The sequence below is a fragment of the Crotalus tigris genome, unplaced genomic scaffold, assembly GCF_016545835.1.
Source record: "Crotalus tigris isolate CLP2741 ecotype Arizona unplaced genomic scaffold, ASM1654583v1 scf7180000017961.1242950, whole genome shotgun sequence".
Taxonomy (NCBI): Eukaryota; Metazoa; Chordata; class Lepidosauria; order Squamata; family Viperidae; genus Crotalus; species Crotalus tigris.
The window spans coordinates 1,038,802-1,054,561 of NW_024096745.1; the positions used below are offsets into that span (position 1 = coordinate 1,038,802).

The 15,760-nt window shown below is 39.1% G+C and overlaps 1 protein-coding gene across 5 annotated transcripts in view; it reads right to left on the bottom strand.

The window, feature by feature from the left end:
- ANO5 (anoctamin 5) overlaps positions 1-15,760 on the bottom strand; it is an 86,063-nt gene that overhangs the window by 29,583 nt on the left and 40,720 nt on the right. For all 5 annotated transcript variants that reach the window (XM_039345573.1, XM_039345570.1, XM_039345574.1 and 2 more), the window contains 2 exons: positions 2,883-2,951; positions 1,015-1,299 (listed from right to left, as the gene is read on the bottom strand). In XM_039345573.1, coding sequence (XP_039201507.1) covers positions 1,015-1,299; positions 2,883-2,951 — 354 coding nt within the window. The remainder of the gene's footprint in view (positions 1-1,014; positions 1,300-2,882; positions 2,952-15,760) is intronic.

Below are 15,760 nucleotides of genomic sequence, written 5' to 3' on the forward strand. Positions count from 1 at the left end.
GTAGTCCTTAACTTACAACTACAATTGAGCCCAACATTTATGTTGTTAAGCGAGACATTTGTCAAGTGAATTTTGCCCCATTTTACGACCTTTCTTGCCATGTTTCTTAAGTGAATTGCTGCAGTTGCTAAGTTAGTAATGTGGCTGTTAAGTGAGCCTTTCTTCCCCATTGAAAGAAGGTCAGAATGTCGCAAAAGGTTGCAATGACCCCAGTACATTGCAACCGTCATGAATATGAGTTAGTTGCGAAGCGTATGAATTTTGATCATGGGACCACGGGGGAAGCTCTAATGGTCGTGTGAAAAACAGTCTTTTTTCAGTGCCTTTGTAACTTTGAATGGTCACTAAGTGAACTGTTGTAAGTCGAGGACTACCTGTATACATTTGACCATGTGAAGTTGTGTGCCTGTTACGACTGCAAACTTTCAAAGAGCTGGTGTGTTTGATGATGCTTCCTCCTTTGAAGATGCTTGGAGAAACAATGCTCCTCCACACACTTCTGAAGGCCCATTCCAATAATGAGGAAAGACAGGAAACACCTCCATGAAATGAACCAGTAATATTGGCAAAGAGCAACAAACAACAACGATCTGGCTACATCAGCAAGTCTAGAAGCTATGGCAGTGTTTTGGCAACAGAGTAAGCCAGGCATTTGGCTGAGAAGCCTTTGCTTGACCCTGCTGATTTCTCCCATATTTGGGTCTTCTGCAATTGCTGAGTCATCCTTTGTACTGTAATTCAGAGTGAGTCATTTAAATACAAAGGAAAGGCCCTTTCTGGCTAGAATAACCAAGGAAAAGAAAGCATATGCTGTTTTATGCTCAGGGAGCTTTTTCTCAATTGATTCTGTATGGCAAAACCAACCAACCAACCAGCCTACCACAAGTCAACAACACTACAGCATTTAGGACAATTTGACAGCAGGCATGTTGTGCTAGGCAGCATGTTCCCATCTAAGCCACAAACTGGCTTGTTGTATTGCACGATCACTGAAGTGGTAAATGAAGTACTCACTATTCTGTTTCTGACAGATGGCGAAAAAAACATATTCTCATCATCAATGAGGTACAATTCCTGTCTTTCTTTGCTAAATGGTGCTGTAAAGTAGTCCGGTTCAGGGTGCATCACAATCTCAGGTAGTCTAAATGGCCAGAATATGCAGTCCAATGGGTTTTCCACCATACAGGGAATATCATTCTCCTTGATGGGCATTTTGATGTTTAGCACTTCTGCATAAGTGATCAGAATTTCCCACGGGGCGTGAATCTTCACAAAATACGTTTTGCCATTTTCAGATTCCTGCAAATGAAATGATAAAGGCTTATTTGTAAATTAAGTAATTTGCCCTCCAAAGATATGGTGATGGCTACAAAGTCTAAGAAGTTGGACATCTACCCTTTTTATCCCTATGTATAATGAGGAAGGACAAAGTCCTCTGAATATTTCCAGCATTCACAAGGCTCTATTTTTCTCCCAGCATGTTCTTGCTATTCTTCTAGGGTGATTCATCCATACTTGGATGAGGTTTGCAGCATTTTAGAAAGAGTCCAAAATGAACAATCCCTGGAACAACCAGTCTGAAATCTTGTTTTTTTTTGGGGGGGGGGGAGGGAGAGCGATCTAAAACATTTTGGGATTGAAAATAAAAATGCTCATACAATTAGTGCTGAAGTCCTCCTGTGGCTTTTAAGTGTATGCCCATAAAATACACATATAGGAAACAAGGACACCTCAATCCTAATGGGTTAAAAGTGGCTTCTGAAACAGTTGTAAAAATCATCTCTAGGTTTGCCATTCACTTCATTGTACTTTAGTAGTATCTGTTTTAGAATCCGAGGCAGAAAAAGTTAGTCACACTTAAATGACTAAGGTTTAAATTAGTTATCACTAATTTTATTAGAATTATGGAAAATGGAGGAATACAACAAATTTAATTAAATTATAACTAATTTTCAGCTATCCTGATGAGTATTGACTAAGACCCTAGGAAATATATTTTCATATGGATAAGACTTGAAATTATTTTCTTTTGATTGCATCCATAATCTGAACATAATTTCAGAGCCAGTTATTTGGGGAAAAAAATACTGATACATGGTATGTTAAATATTTATTTATTTTATTTATTTATTTAGAGAATTTATATGGCTGCCCACTCACTTTCAGTGACTATGAGCAGCTCACCAAAAATAAGATATTGAGAATTGAGAACATTAAATAAGAGCAAATTAGCTAATAGCTAATATGGAGGTGGGGGGAAGAAGAAAAAGCAATCAATGTGTTAGATTATTCTCAATTATCAGCTTTCCATCCTTCAAAACAAAAGCCAGAAAACATTTTTAAAAATGCCAGTTTTTGAAACATAGTAAGGTTCAACATTCCACTTCTTCTCTTTATGTTCAAATCTTTTTTGACCATGCAGTTGCTGGTTATGTTTTTAGCTATTCCTATTTCTTTGAGATATTAGCAATATCACCTGATGGTAAATGGGCAGAATTTCACCCAGGAAAAAAATATCTACAATCAGTTGCAACCTGCATGGAATTATCTGTTACCTGGGATAGACATAAAAGTATGATATAAAATGGAGCAATCTCCCATTAACAACAACAACAAAAAAAGGATAGAATAGTAATGCATTTGTAAAAGACACAAATCAATTGTGGAAAGTACCCTTATGTACTACAGTTGCTTCAGAGAGAAACTTGTATTATTTTCTGATTACCAGGTTTTATCTACAATGACATTAGTATAAACAAACAAATTAAACATGGTGTTCAGGAAGCAAAGATCCCACTGCCAGCTGTTTCTAGAGATTTTCAATGCCCCAATACTTTTAATCATACTGATTTTAATCAGTAACAAACCATAGTAATTGCTACCTTCTTGTCTTCGGTTTCTAGTTCCAGACCTTTCTTTACTAGATTGTTCTCAAACATTCGCCTTCGATCCTGAAAAAAAGAAAAGCAGACAGATGTTTACGTTTTATTCAACCAACACAAGTTTTTAATATACAACAACTGATAAACATAGTTATTTTGCATCATCTTTGTGAATTATGAATATAAAAACAAGTAAAATATTAAACACATTGCTGACATTTAATTTTGCTAACAATAAATTATTGCAACAGGAATGAAGAAATGGGAATTCTTATGAATGGATTTGTGTCAGAACAATATTTTTCTTTCTTCTTTGTTCCCTTAATGAGTGTCTAGGTGTGGCTGACCTTGGAGCCAGTACATTGGTGTGGGTGCTATTGGACTATAGATATTTCTTACAATGGTATATTTTGTTTTCCAACTCAAGGCTGCTGGGTCTGCATTGTTTACATTGTTTGTGTGCACGCATACATGACTGTAGATCAGTTTGGACAATGTCCTGGACATGCACGCAGGATTTTTTTGGCAAGAGTTTTGGAAGTGGCTTCCTAGGGGTGAGCCAGCTGGCTTTGTGCTGAAGGTCACAGTCTCCTGGTTTTTCAATTTGCTTTGACCTTATGCCTTTTAGTGCTGTTCATTGGACCTTGCCTTGTGTAGATCGCTTTCTCCATAATAATTTGTAAGAAAAGTGATATTCTGACATTCTGTATACATTTTCAAATCAAAGCAAACAGTTCTAAATATATTGTAATTGTCTTCATTCTCCCAAGGAAGTTTCCGCAGGCATGCTAAGTTATAACTCTTCATCCCTACCCATCCAACATAGCCAAGAAAATTGATAATGATGGAGAATTTTATTCCAGCAACTATGATGGATACCAGTTTGAGGACGGTTTCTCTAGAACAGCGGTTCTAGAACAGTGTGTCGGGACCCCATTTGGGGTCGAACAACCATTTCACGGGGGTCGCCAAACAATGCAGTCCGCCACTTTTTCCCCCTTTTCCTTAGCTGTGCTACTCCCTTTTATTCTATTGGCTTTTGAAAGCCAATAGAATAGACTCTCTTGAATAGTCTAATTCTATTGGCTTTCAAAAGGAATTGTCCAGGCTGTCTCTGCCCTGCTGAGCCCGCCAAAAGCCCCAGTCTGCAAACAGTGCTGTAAGTTGTCTGCAGTGAAGGCGAGCTGTCTGGAAGTTTCCACCCCTCCCTGATGAGCAATTACTAAAAATGTAAGTAAAAGAGGGGCAGGGGTGGGAGGCCGGCGGGCGCAGGGAGGGTTGCTGGCGTGCATGGGGCCCGGCGGGTGCTTACCTCCCTTGGGCTGGGCCAGCTGGTGGCCCAGCCGGTGGTTGGCCTGTGCCGTCTCTGCCGCTTGCCAACTACGCCTCAGCCGGGGCAGGGAAAGTCCTCGACTTATGACTGGTTGGGTAGCCCTCGACTTACGACCGGTTGGGAGTCGCAGCATTAAAAAGGTTGAGAACCACTGCTCTAGAATGTCTCTGCTTTATTTGTCTCTGTCTGTCGGCACCTTGACATTAAACCAAGTCTGAAGAGATTCATAACATTTCCCCAATTCTAAATGTACCATTTCTCTACAAATCTGTTTGGGAAGCTATTTTGTATATATCACAATGAATTTCTGGTTTAAAAGTCTGTAAGTCTACATGTTATACTCCCCCCTTTTTTTCTTTCCATATATGCTTAAACCTTTGTAAAAGAAATCTGGGGAATTAGATGCAAACATTATGCCTCCATAATATATGTTTTAGATACAATCAACCATTCACTAGCAACATAAAGCTTATTTGTGTCCAGTCTTTTTTGATTATCACCAAGTTCACTCATTTCTCTTTTTTATTTATTTATTAAATTTGTTTGCCACCCATATCACCAAAAGGCAAGAGACTTACAACATTAAAATGAAACCATAAATATATGAATAAATATATAAAGTCACATTAAAAGTACAACAAATTACAAGTTATAACTAAAGATGGGGAGGAAGGAAGGAGAATATATGGGGGGGGGGAAAGAGGTGAAACCATAGATCAGGCATGCTGGCTTAGGAATTCTGAAAGTTGGCCCACAAGTCATAAAAGGGCCAAGTTTGAAGACCCCTGCCATAGACCATCTCCAGTATGAAATTCTCCCACTAGGGCTCCAAGTCAACTGGCTAAAGCCAGGTGTTCAGGCTCTTGTGGAAGGTCAGGAGAACAGGAACCAATCTCATCTCAGGGCAAAATGTTCCAAAGGGCCGGAGCCATGGCAGAAAAGTCTCTTCTCCTAGACTTCCTCAGCTGGCATTCCTTGACTGATAGGATCTGCAGCTTGCCTCCTCTGCTGGAACGGGTGTGAGATAGCTCTTCAAATAACCTGGACCCATATGCCATACAGGGCTTTATTGATAATAACCAATACCTTGAATTGCACCCAGAAGCAAACCAGTAATCAGTGCAGGTCTGGGACAGTGGTGTAACATGGGCCCACACTGAAAGACTGCCCTTGCTGCTACACTCTGCAGCAGTTGGAAGCTTCCGAATGCTCTTCCAGGGTAGCCCCATGTAGAGTGCATTTCAGTAATCCAAGCATGAGATGACCAGAGATGACTGAGTGCAGGGACTCCTGATCCAGGAGAAGCCGCAAATGATACACAACCTGAAGTTGTGTAAAGGCTCTCCTAGCCATGAGTGCCCCTGCTCTTCAAGCAGGTGTGAGTTCACCCCTATGTTATGGACCGGTCTGTCTGGGGTAGTGCCACCCCATCTGTGAGTTATTATCATCCCCAACCATTCCCAAATGTCCAATCATTCTGGATAGATGACTACAAAGATGTACTTGATATCACAGTCTCATGAGTATTCTGTTTGTTACCCCTTGGACTGGGATTGAGGGAAGGCGACCTTCACTTGTTCTGCACTCGAGAGAACACAACACAATCCTGTTTTGCTCCTTTTGACATAGTCCTTCTTTACATTTTTTTATGTGTTTATTGCTTTGAGACAGAAATAGTGCATGTGTGGAGCAAATATACAGGCACCCGTATACTGTACCTGCAAATGGATAAAAGCAACAGAAACCAGTGAATCCAAATCTATAAGGAAGAAGTCAGTGCAACCATCTATGAATTAGATCCACATCCCTCCTGGTTGGTAAAAGCCTCCAGGATGGTGTCTAACAGGTGGGCTCAGGCAGCGATAAACTTTTCAATGTAGGAGAGGACGTTCCTGGGATCTTTTAAGGAGCTTACAGCTACTGCCCAATAAGCAGAGACAGTTCTAAAGGAAGTAGTTAAGACTTGTTTAAATAGATGTAATCACACATTGCTTACAAACCAACAGTGACAGGTGGAATATTTAGTTCTTTCTACCTCCTATGGTGCTAAGAACAAAGCAAACTTCAGTTGCACTGATATTCCATGGAGAAAGAACAAAGTACCTGCTCATGCCTAGTCCAAAGACAAGGTGTGCCAAAGTAGGCGTAGTAGTGTGATTATGGAATAACTATTTATTGGTGCTTATCTGCAAATTAAAGATATCATCTTTTATAGGTATGCCCATCCTCAAGATAATATTTAATTGTGATTTTTAAACACCATTAAAGTAAACAGGTTTTCAAGTGCAGTGGTTAAAGTTCTAGTGAAAATTTAATCAACTGCTTTATTATCAAAGAGGTCTATTTGTTGCTTACATCACAAAAAGAAATATAAAGATAACATCATTTTAATTTCAAGGTTTCTTATACACTGATATTCTTTGGTTAACCCTCAAAAATTTTCCACTCCTTATTTGAGCATCCATTAAATAAAAATAAATACTTTCCATTGACAAATTAAAATTATTCTATTTCCCTAGACAATGGGATTGTCTAGATTGCAGATACCATAGCTATTACTTCATTTAGTAGAGTAGAATTATAACTTTGTTGTCACTTTAAATATACATTAATATATTAAAATAAGATTCTATTGCATACAACTCTCAAAGGGTAATCAGCTCCAATATACACTGCATAAACATGACAATGACAATAATGATGATGATGATGATAATAATAATAATAATAATAATAATAATAATAATAATAATACACATATATGACCCAGAGAAACAACACAGTCTAGTTTGGATGTATACATAACAATCTAAAATAGTCCTGGAAATGTGAGTCTCGGATACTCTTATTTAAAACTAGAAACACGGATCACCAAGACTAAAAATGTTTTAGTCTTGGTGATCCGTGTTTTTAGTTTTAAATATACATAACAATAGATGATTTGTGAGTGAGAATTTTTTTGTTTATTAGCTTCTATTTGGGAGGGAATAAACCAGGGCTGTCAATAATGGCTTTTTTGAATTCTTGTAAACTCCTGCCTGTGAAATCAGTGATACTATCTAACCATCTTAGGGGTTTTTTTGCAAGTCCTTTTTTCAACTGATTTTGATTTTTCCAACCATTCCAAGCATCTTCTCCAAAAAGTCTTGCTTCCACATTATGCGTCCAAAATATTTTATTTACTCATCCTTCATATAAGCTGTTTTTATTTCAGTGTTGAATTATTTGCACTTGTTATCCAAAATACTATTTAGCACCAGAATCCAGTCATTTTCCTTCTTTAGCCTTTCTGTGGTCAGCTTTCACAGCCATATGTTATAGCTGAAAAGAGGATGGCATTGACAATATTTGCCTTCAATGGCAATTGAAAGTCTCTTTACTTTAATAGCTTATACAAATTTGTCAGTCTTTCTCTCAAGAAGCATATTATTTAATGGTTACTATTCCTGTGGGGTTTGGAGCCCAGAAAATACTTCTTCACCTATTTTTACCAGATTGGTATTTCCACTTGTCAGATAAGAGTTCTTTTTTAAAAATAATGATTGGCTTTGGCACTCTCAATATTCAACATTTAACAACCGTGTTACTAAATTATCAAATGCAGTGATTCACTCAACGACCGTGTCAAGAAAAGTGGTAAAATGGGGCTAAACTCTCTTAACAAACGTCTCGCTTAGCAACATAAATTTTGAGCTTAATTGTGGTCGTAAGTCGAGGATAACCTGTATAAGGAAGAGGGGTTTTTTTCCAGTGGGATGTTGCTAAGCAGTGAGTTTATTGGATGCAGAAAGATGGAAAAATCCGGCACTGCCCACAACGGAGGAAAGTTCGTGAAAATGCTGCGATGGCTGAATTGGCTGCTCGGTTTGGAGAAAAGGCATTCTGTAAGTCTTCCTCGCTTCTAGCCAGCAAAGTAAGATCGATATTTATAAAGATATTATTGGCAGACCTGAAATACAATTTTAATTCCAACTTCCATTTCTAGTCCAGCATTTCTGTATATAAAATATATAAGATAAGAATATACTACTTTCACATATTGGTTTCACATTATAAATAAATTTATTACAGATTTTCAGCAATAAAAACTAAAACTGAAAAAAGAATAAAAAGAAAAAATAAAAAGTAAAAAAAAATAAACTTTACTATTAGAATAAAATAAAGAAAAAGAAAAGAAACCTATAGTGATTTTCCCCTTCATCACAAGTATAAATAATTTCAGTTATTTATCATCTTCTCTTAAAATGCAAGAATGAATATATATACATACATACATACATACATACATACATACATACATACATATATATATACCGTATTTTCCGGCATATAAGACGACTTTCTAAGACACAAAAACCTTCTTAAAAGTTGGGGGTCGTCTTATACGCCCAGTCGTCTTATATGCCGGAAAATACGGGTATTCTATTTTATTCCTTTACACATGTGGTTTGGTATATTACTCATCAAGTTTTCTCTCCCCCCCTCACTCAAAAAGAGTCCTTGATTGGTAGAGTGGCAGTGGGAAGAGCAATTAAACTCTAAGCTGTTTGTTTCAGCAATCCGTCCCTGCGGCTCACCTCTACCACGCGTGTGGTTTGCAGCTGCTTTTTGCTAACTTGAAGTCACAGGCTGATAAATGCCTGGGGGTCTCAATCTGTCTCCTCGCTGCTTCGCACTTTCCGAGCTGGAGATCAGGGTGGGAGGGAAGGATTGGAGGGAGAGGGAGGAGGGAAAGGAGGGTGTGTGTGTGTGTGTGTGCGCGCGCTTCTCCTCGCTGCTTTCTGAGCTGGGAAGGATTGGAGGAAGAGGGAAAGGAGGCCACGCCCACGCACACACACACACACAGGCTTTGCATTTTCCGAGCTGGAAATTGAGCTGGGAAGGAAGGATTGGAGGGAGAAAGGAGGCGTGCGTGCGTGCGTGCTTACTGGAAATCAATAGCCATTTTTACAGTACTGCACAAAAATTACTTTTTCCTTATCTCACTCCTTAATTTTCATTAATGTGCCATGAATAGCCAATGCAGATATGCATGCTTCAGCAGGTGAATCATTTTGTACAGAAATCAGCAAGGTTTAAATAAGTTAAAAATTACAACAAGCAACTACTGAAATATCTGTCAGCGCGTCCTCTTCGGTGCCCAGAAAAGAGCCGACAAACAGGAACGAATGACAAGCGAATGGCCTTTAATCCATACAGCAACAAAGTTAGCACTGGGAGTGAGTTGCTCCCAGTGCTTTACATAGGCTCCCACTTGCTGTTCCCACCCCCACCCCCCGCCCGGCAAACCAGCATCTGGCCTGTGGTGAATAAAAGCAATTAGCAGAGGCGTCACCCCCCCCCCTCCGCTTGACGTGCCATTCTCTCCATGGCGTTCCAGGAAACAGAGTAAGGCAAGTTCCTCTTTCCCTTGCTGTCTCTCATTGTGCTCCCTGTCCCTAAGTGTCTCTGGCAGTCTGGTGTGCACGTGCACACACACACACACACACACACACACACACTTCTCCTCGCTGCTTTGCACTTTCTGAGCTGGAAATCAGGGTGGGGGGAAGGATTGGAGGGAGAGGGAAGAGGGAAAGGAGGCCACGCGCGCGCGCACACACACACACACTTCTCCTCGCTGCTTTGCACTTTCTGAGCTGGAAATCAGGGTGGGGGGGAAGGATTGGAGGGAGAGGGAAGAGGGAAAGGAGGCCACGCGCACGCACACACATACACACACTTCTCCTCGCTGCTTTGCACTTTCTGAGCTGGAAATCAGGGTGGGGGGGAAGGATTGGAGGGAGAGGGAAGAGGGAAAGGAGGGTGTGTGTGTGTGTGTGTGCGCGCACGCTTCTCCTCGCTGCTTTCTGAGCTGGGAAGGATTGGAAGGAGAGGGAAGAGGGAAAGGAGGCATGTGTGTGTGTGCACGCGCGCGCATGTGGGATGGAAGACCAAGAGGAGGAGATCCAGTCTCCGGAGATCCCGGTGCGCAGCCCGGGGGAGTCGCATGCATGCCACACACACGCACACACACGCTCAGCACTGGCATAAAAGGGCGCCTGCGGAGGAGAGAATACTGTACTCATTTGGGCTTACAGGTGGCCAATGAGAACTCAGAAAACTTCGCTCCCTTTCCTCCCTCCCTCTCCCCTTCTTCAGCGAAAGGGTGTATTAGCATGTCCATTTTTTCCCTAGGGCATATAAGAGGACAGGGAGGGCTGGGCAGGCAGGGAGAGCTGACCCACCCAATCCAACCAGGCTTTGTATACAACAACAAGCCAATCACCGGTAAGGTACATCGCTTGCCAGTGATAAGGTATATCGCTTGCCATGATTGGCTGGTTGTTGTATACTGGGTACGTACCGGTACAGTACAGCACCAGTATCTGTACCAGTTCATACAGTAGAGCACCAGTACATACAGTACTGTATACAAATGTCCAACAGTCAAGATGCCATCATGGCTCCACCAGCAAGAAGAAGGAAATATGAAGCCAGTTTCAAACTTAAAGTTGTAAACTTTGCCATGGAACATAATAACTGCGCTGCTGCAAGACAATATGGAGTAACAGAAAAGATGGTTCGGGACTGGAAAGCAAATGAAAAAGCATTAAAGAGTATGGCAAGGGGTAAGTGTGCATTAAGAAGAGGCACCCCACATTGGCCAGAACTTGAAAAACATGTAGCAGACATGGTGAATGAGCATCGCCAAAATGGTTATGTAGTGACACGAAATAAAATATGTTTGTCTGCACTTCAGTGGGCCAAATCTAACCCAGATCACAGCAACAGATTTAAGGCCACTGTATCTTGGTGTACTAGATTCTTGAAAAGGCATAATATGGTACTGAGGCAAAAGACAAAAATGGCACACAAATTACCTGCAGATCTTGATAGCAAAGTAATTAGTTTCCATCGATACGTAATACAACAGCGCATTAAACATGGCTATGCGTTAAGTAGTATTGGAAATATGGATGAAACTCCAATGAATTTTGATATGGTTGGAAATAAAACTGTCCATCAAAAAGGTGAAAAAACAATTTTAATTAAAACAACAGGACATGAGAAGTCCAGTTTTACAGTGGTACTAGGATGCACAGCTGATGGTGCCAAACTGAGACCAATGATTATTTTTAAAAGAAAAACAATGCCGAAACTCAAGTTCCCTGTTGGTTGTTTTGTACATGTGAATGAAAAAGGCTGGATGGATGAAGAAGGGGTAAAGCTATGGCTTGATAATGTATGGAGCAGGCGACCAGGTGGACTTCTTCAAAAACGTAGTCTACTGGTGTGGGATATGTTCAGGGCTCATTTAACTCCCAGCACCAAGCAAAGGCTTGCAAGAATAAACACAGATGCGGCAGTTATTCCTGCAGGATTGACATCGTTGGTACAGCCACTGGATGTGTGCCTAAACAAGCCATTTAAAGATCGCATTCGAGAACAGTGGAATGAATGGATGGTTAGCGGCGAAAAGTCATTCACAAAAGGAGGAAACATGCGTGCTCCACAGTTGGATGTTTTGTGCAAGTTTGTCATAAAAGCCTGGAATGATATTGATGCAGAAACAGTAATCAAGTCTTTCAAGAAGTGTGGCATATCAAATTCATTAGATGGTATGGAGGATGACTACTTGTGGCAAGATGAAGAGGAAGCTGAAGCTGAGACCACACCATCTGATACGGAATTCGATCCATATGATGACTGCCTTACAAATGTACCACAAGATGTCATTGATATTTTTATGATATCAGATGATGAACAGGATGATTTTGAAGGCTTTTAAAGGGAAACTGTCACGCAAGCAAAACCTGTAAAAATAGCTTGCAGTTATGATGGGCGTTGCTGACTTGCCCGGCACTTGCTCTTTCTATTGTTTTTTATCTTCCTCCTATCATCATCAGTTCAGTTTGGTTGACAGCTTAGAAAACAAACAGCATGGCAGCTCCCATGGTTTTATTGTCTTATCCTTCCTTTCAGCTTTAGAGTGAATTAGGAAAAGTTTAATCCACTTGCACTGTTTTATGTTTATATGTTTGATGACAGCCTTATGTTTATAAATGACAGTTTTTCTGCTAAGTACCTGCATGTCATAAGCATTTGAATTAAAATTACCATATTGAAATCAAATCTGATGTTTTTTAATTTTTATTTGGTGTGCGTTGGAAGAGGGGTAGTCTTATACGGTGAGTATAGCCCAAACTCTATATTTTAACTGGAAAAGTTGGGGGTCGTCTTATACGCCCAGTCGTCTTATACGCCGGAAAATACGGGTATATTCCTAGAAGCACGAAGCCGAAAGCACCAGCCTGAAGATGACAAATGAGACTTCGTCGAAACGTCGCCAAGACACTTCCAATTTTACGTGGGAGAAAACCCGAATAACCAAAGACCTACATACAAACACCCGCGAAAACCTCAGAAAACATATATATATATGCCTGTATATTTGCTCCACACATGCACTATATATATATCTCCCATATCATATCTTTTTTCTATAAACAAATCCATAAACATTGTCATTTCAATCCTGATGTCAGCAAAAGTCTATTAAGGGTTACAACACTTAACATCTATTTTAGCCCTGATGACATAAACCAATATTATATTCTTCCTAACAATTTTTTTTTTTGGTCCCTTCTCTCAAAATTCTTCAAAATTTTAACAATCCTCTTTTGCCAATCCAATATAGGAAAATTATCCAGGTCACTCTCTTAGTTCGTTATTTGTATAAACTTTCAATTACTAAGCTATCAGCCAGTTTCTATTGTATCTCTAGTATAACTTCTTTTTCTATGTGATTCTTGTAGCCTACCATTTTTAAATCCACTTTGAAATCAGTCTCAATCATGCCATACTTGTTCCTCTTCCATAACATTTTTAAACCATTTTTATCTACAGAAGTAGATATTCTTCAAATTAACTTCTGAGTCTCTTGTTCCAAAATATCCAAAATTAAAACATTTTGCTTCATTCTGTATTAGTAAGTTGACTTTGAATATTCTTCTCCTTTAACTGTAATATTCTAGTATCTTCTAATGCCCAATTTTTAAAGGTGTACCTTGTTTTTAATTCAAAACAAAACATTTTCAACAGGAAGGTTTCTTATAATCAATTCCAAATATTTCAAATTTATCTGGATCTTTAGTCTGTTCATAACTTTGTAAAATCAGTTTTAATAATCTTTTTGTCATTTATTTCTATAATGAAATGTGGAAATGACCTTGGGAGATAGAATGGAAGGAGGAAATGGTGCCTAGGGAATGATCAGCTAAGAGAGGGCAAACCCTCAGCTGCATTACAGGCAGATAAAGGAACCTCCCTAACTTATCAGGCTATTAAAAAAAATAAGATTGTTGTCAACCTTTCCAGGTAGACCAGATAAGAAACATGACCAGATTCTCTAATTCTATTTTATTGTAAGGCTCTATTAACAGAATCTTGCAAGACTAACAGTGCAAACAGGGCAAAACTCCCATTGCCCTTTTTACAGCCTGATAAGTTATGAAGGTCATAATCCAGACATTGGAGGAGAACAAGATAAAACAAACTATGGGGAAACACAACTGAAGAGTGCAGTTGTATTTCTAGAAAGAGTGCAGAGAAGAGCAACAAAGATGATTAGGGGACTGGAGGCTAAAACATATAAGGAACGGTTGCTGGAATTGGGTGTGTCTAGTTTAATGAAGAGAAGGACATGATAGTAGTGTTCCAGTATCTCAGGGGCTGCCACAAAGAAGAGGGAGTCAAGCTATTCTCCAAAGCACCTGAAGGCAGGACAAGAAGGAATGGATAGAAACTAATCAAGGAGAGAAGCAACCTAGAACTAAGGAGAAACTTCCTGACAGTTAAAACAATTAACCAGTGGAACAACCTGCCTCCAGAAGCAGTGAATGCTCCAACTGGAAGTTTTTAAGAGGAGACTGGACAGCCATTTGTCTGAAATGGTATAGGGTTTCCTGCCTGAGCAGGGGGTTGGACTAGAAGACGTCCAAGTGTTATTTTATTGTATTATAGAGTTCAGGGGGCTACCAGCTTGCAACAAAAGCCAGAGCAACCTGATGTGTTTATGCATTGCATATAAAAAGATCAGAATCATGAGTGATGGCAAGGCAGTTTTTCCTCTATAAAAATGGTAACTGGGGATCAACAGTTTGGCAGGAATCCTGTCTGTGCTGTGATTCTAATTCATCCCCAATTCCAATTTAACACAAGTACAATGTGTTAAATAGATGCCAATTTATAATAAAATGTAGATTAGCTCTAGACAATTGGGAATAGAACTTTTCCTTCCAGGACAGATGTTAGATTGCAAAGTCAGGAAGACCTTGCATAGCCATTAGGCATATGCAAAATGGTTCCAATGTGTTTCAGATGCAGCTATCAAAGGTAACCCTCTTTTGCACTTGAAACAAAGAATTTTCTGCCTTAGGAAGCACTGAGATGGGATCACTTCTCAGTCCATATGCTACCCATATATAGAAAATCATTGTGGGACTAAGACATTTCTAAACTGAAATAGTATAGTTACACTAAATCAATAATGAAAAGGTACCCTTCTGTTTTTAGACCTGTTTTGATGGAATGATTCAGTTGAATCCCCTTCAAGCTGAATAATTCCATAAAAGTATGAAACAAAATTAGTGGCCACCTACTGCTGTTATAGTTATATGCTCACTTTAAATGCATATGTGGATTCAGAGGTCCTTCAAAAATTGTACTGTTGGAACACCCCCCCCCCATTTAAATACATTGCCAATGAGAAATAAACTTCATAACTCTGAAGGAATCTATTTGTTGAAAGATTGCAAAACTTATTTCTAATTTTTAAAAACTATTTTTTGAAACTAATTTTTCCTTCCCATGTTTTTCTCCTTTGGAGACAAAATGGCTAAGCATACTGTATCAAAGTAAAAGGTTGCCTTCATTAAGCATATTAAAGTAAAAAGGCATAGAGTATAGCTTTGAAATCCAGTCATTTTAAGAATGGTCTTTTCAAATTGCACACATAGACTTTTTCTAACTGTAAAACAGTTTGCACAAAGTAACAAATAGATATGTAAAAAAAAAATGGCCAGCAAGTTGTTCACATATCAAATCTTGGGCAAATTGCTAAAGTACTGTACATTATCTTGTTTTTCTTAATCCAACTTGGTTCAGATATGCTTTTGGGTAAATGCTTAACCTCCTGAGCTTTGTTCCCCAAATTTTTTTACTCATGTGTTCAGCACAATATGTTTTTCCAGAAGCTTTTCAAAATTATTTAACTGTTCCCATAGCAGAATATGAATGTAAAATAAACTTCTAAAATATGCCCCCAGCATATATTTCTCCAAGAATGCTTTTATTCTTAATCTACAGAACATTGCCAAGTCTTGTGCTGCCAAAATATAGTACAGTACAGAACAAAAATATATTGGAAAAGATTTTATGGAAAATAAATACATTACATAAATGTTTTCTCACCAATTAAGTAATTAATTAGATAAATTCTAAACCTTATGAAACATTCTTTTTTGGGATTCTGAAAAGCCCTTAAGATTTGGCTATGGTGGAA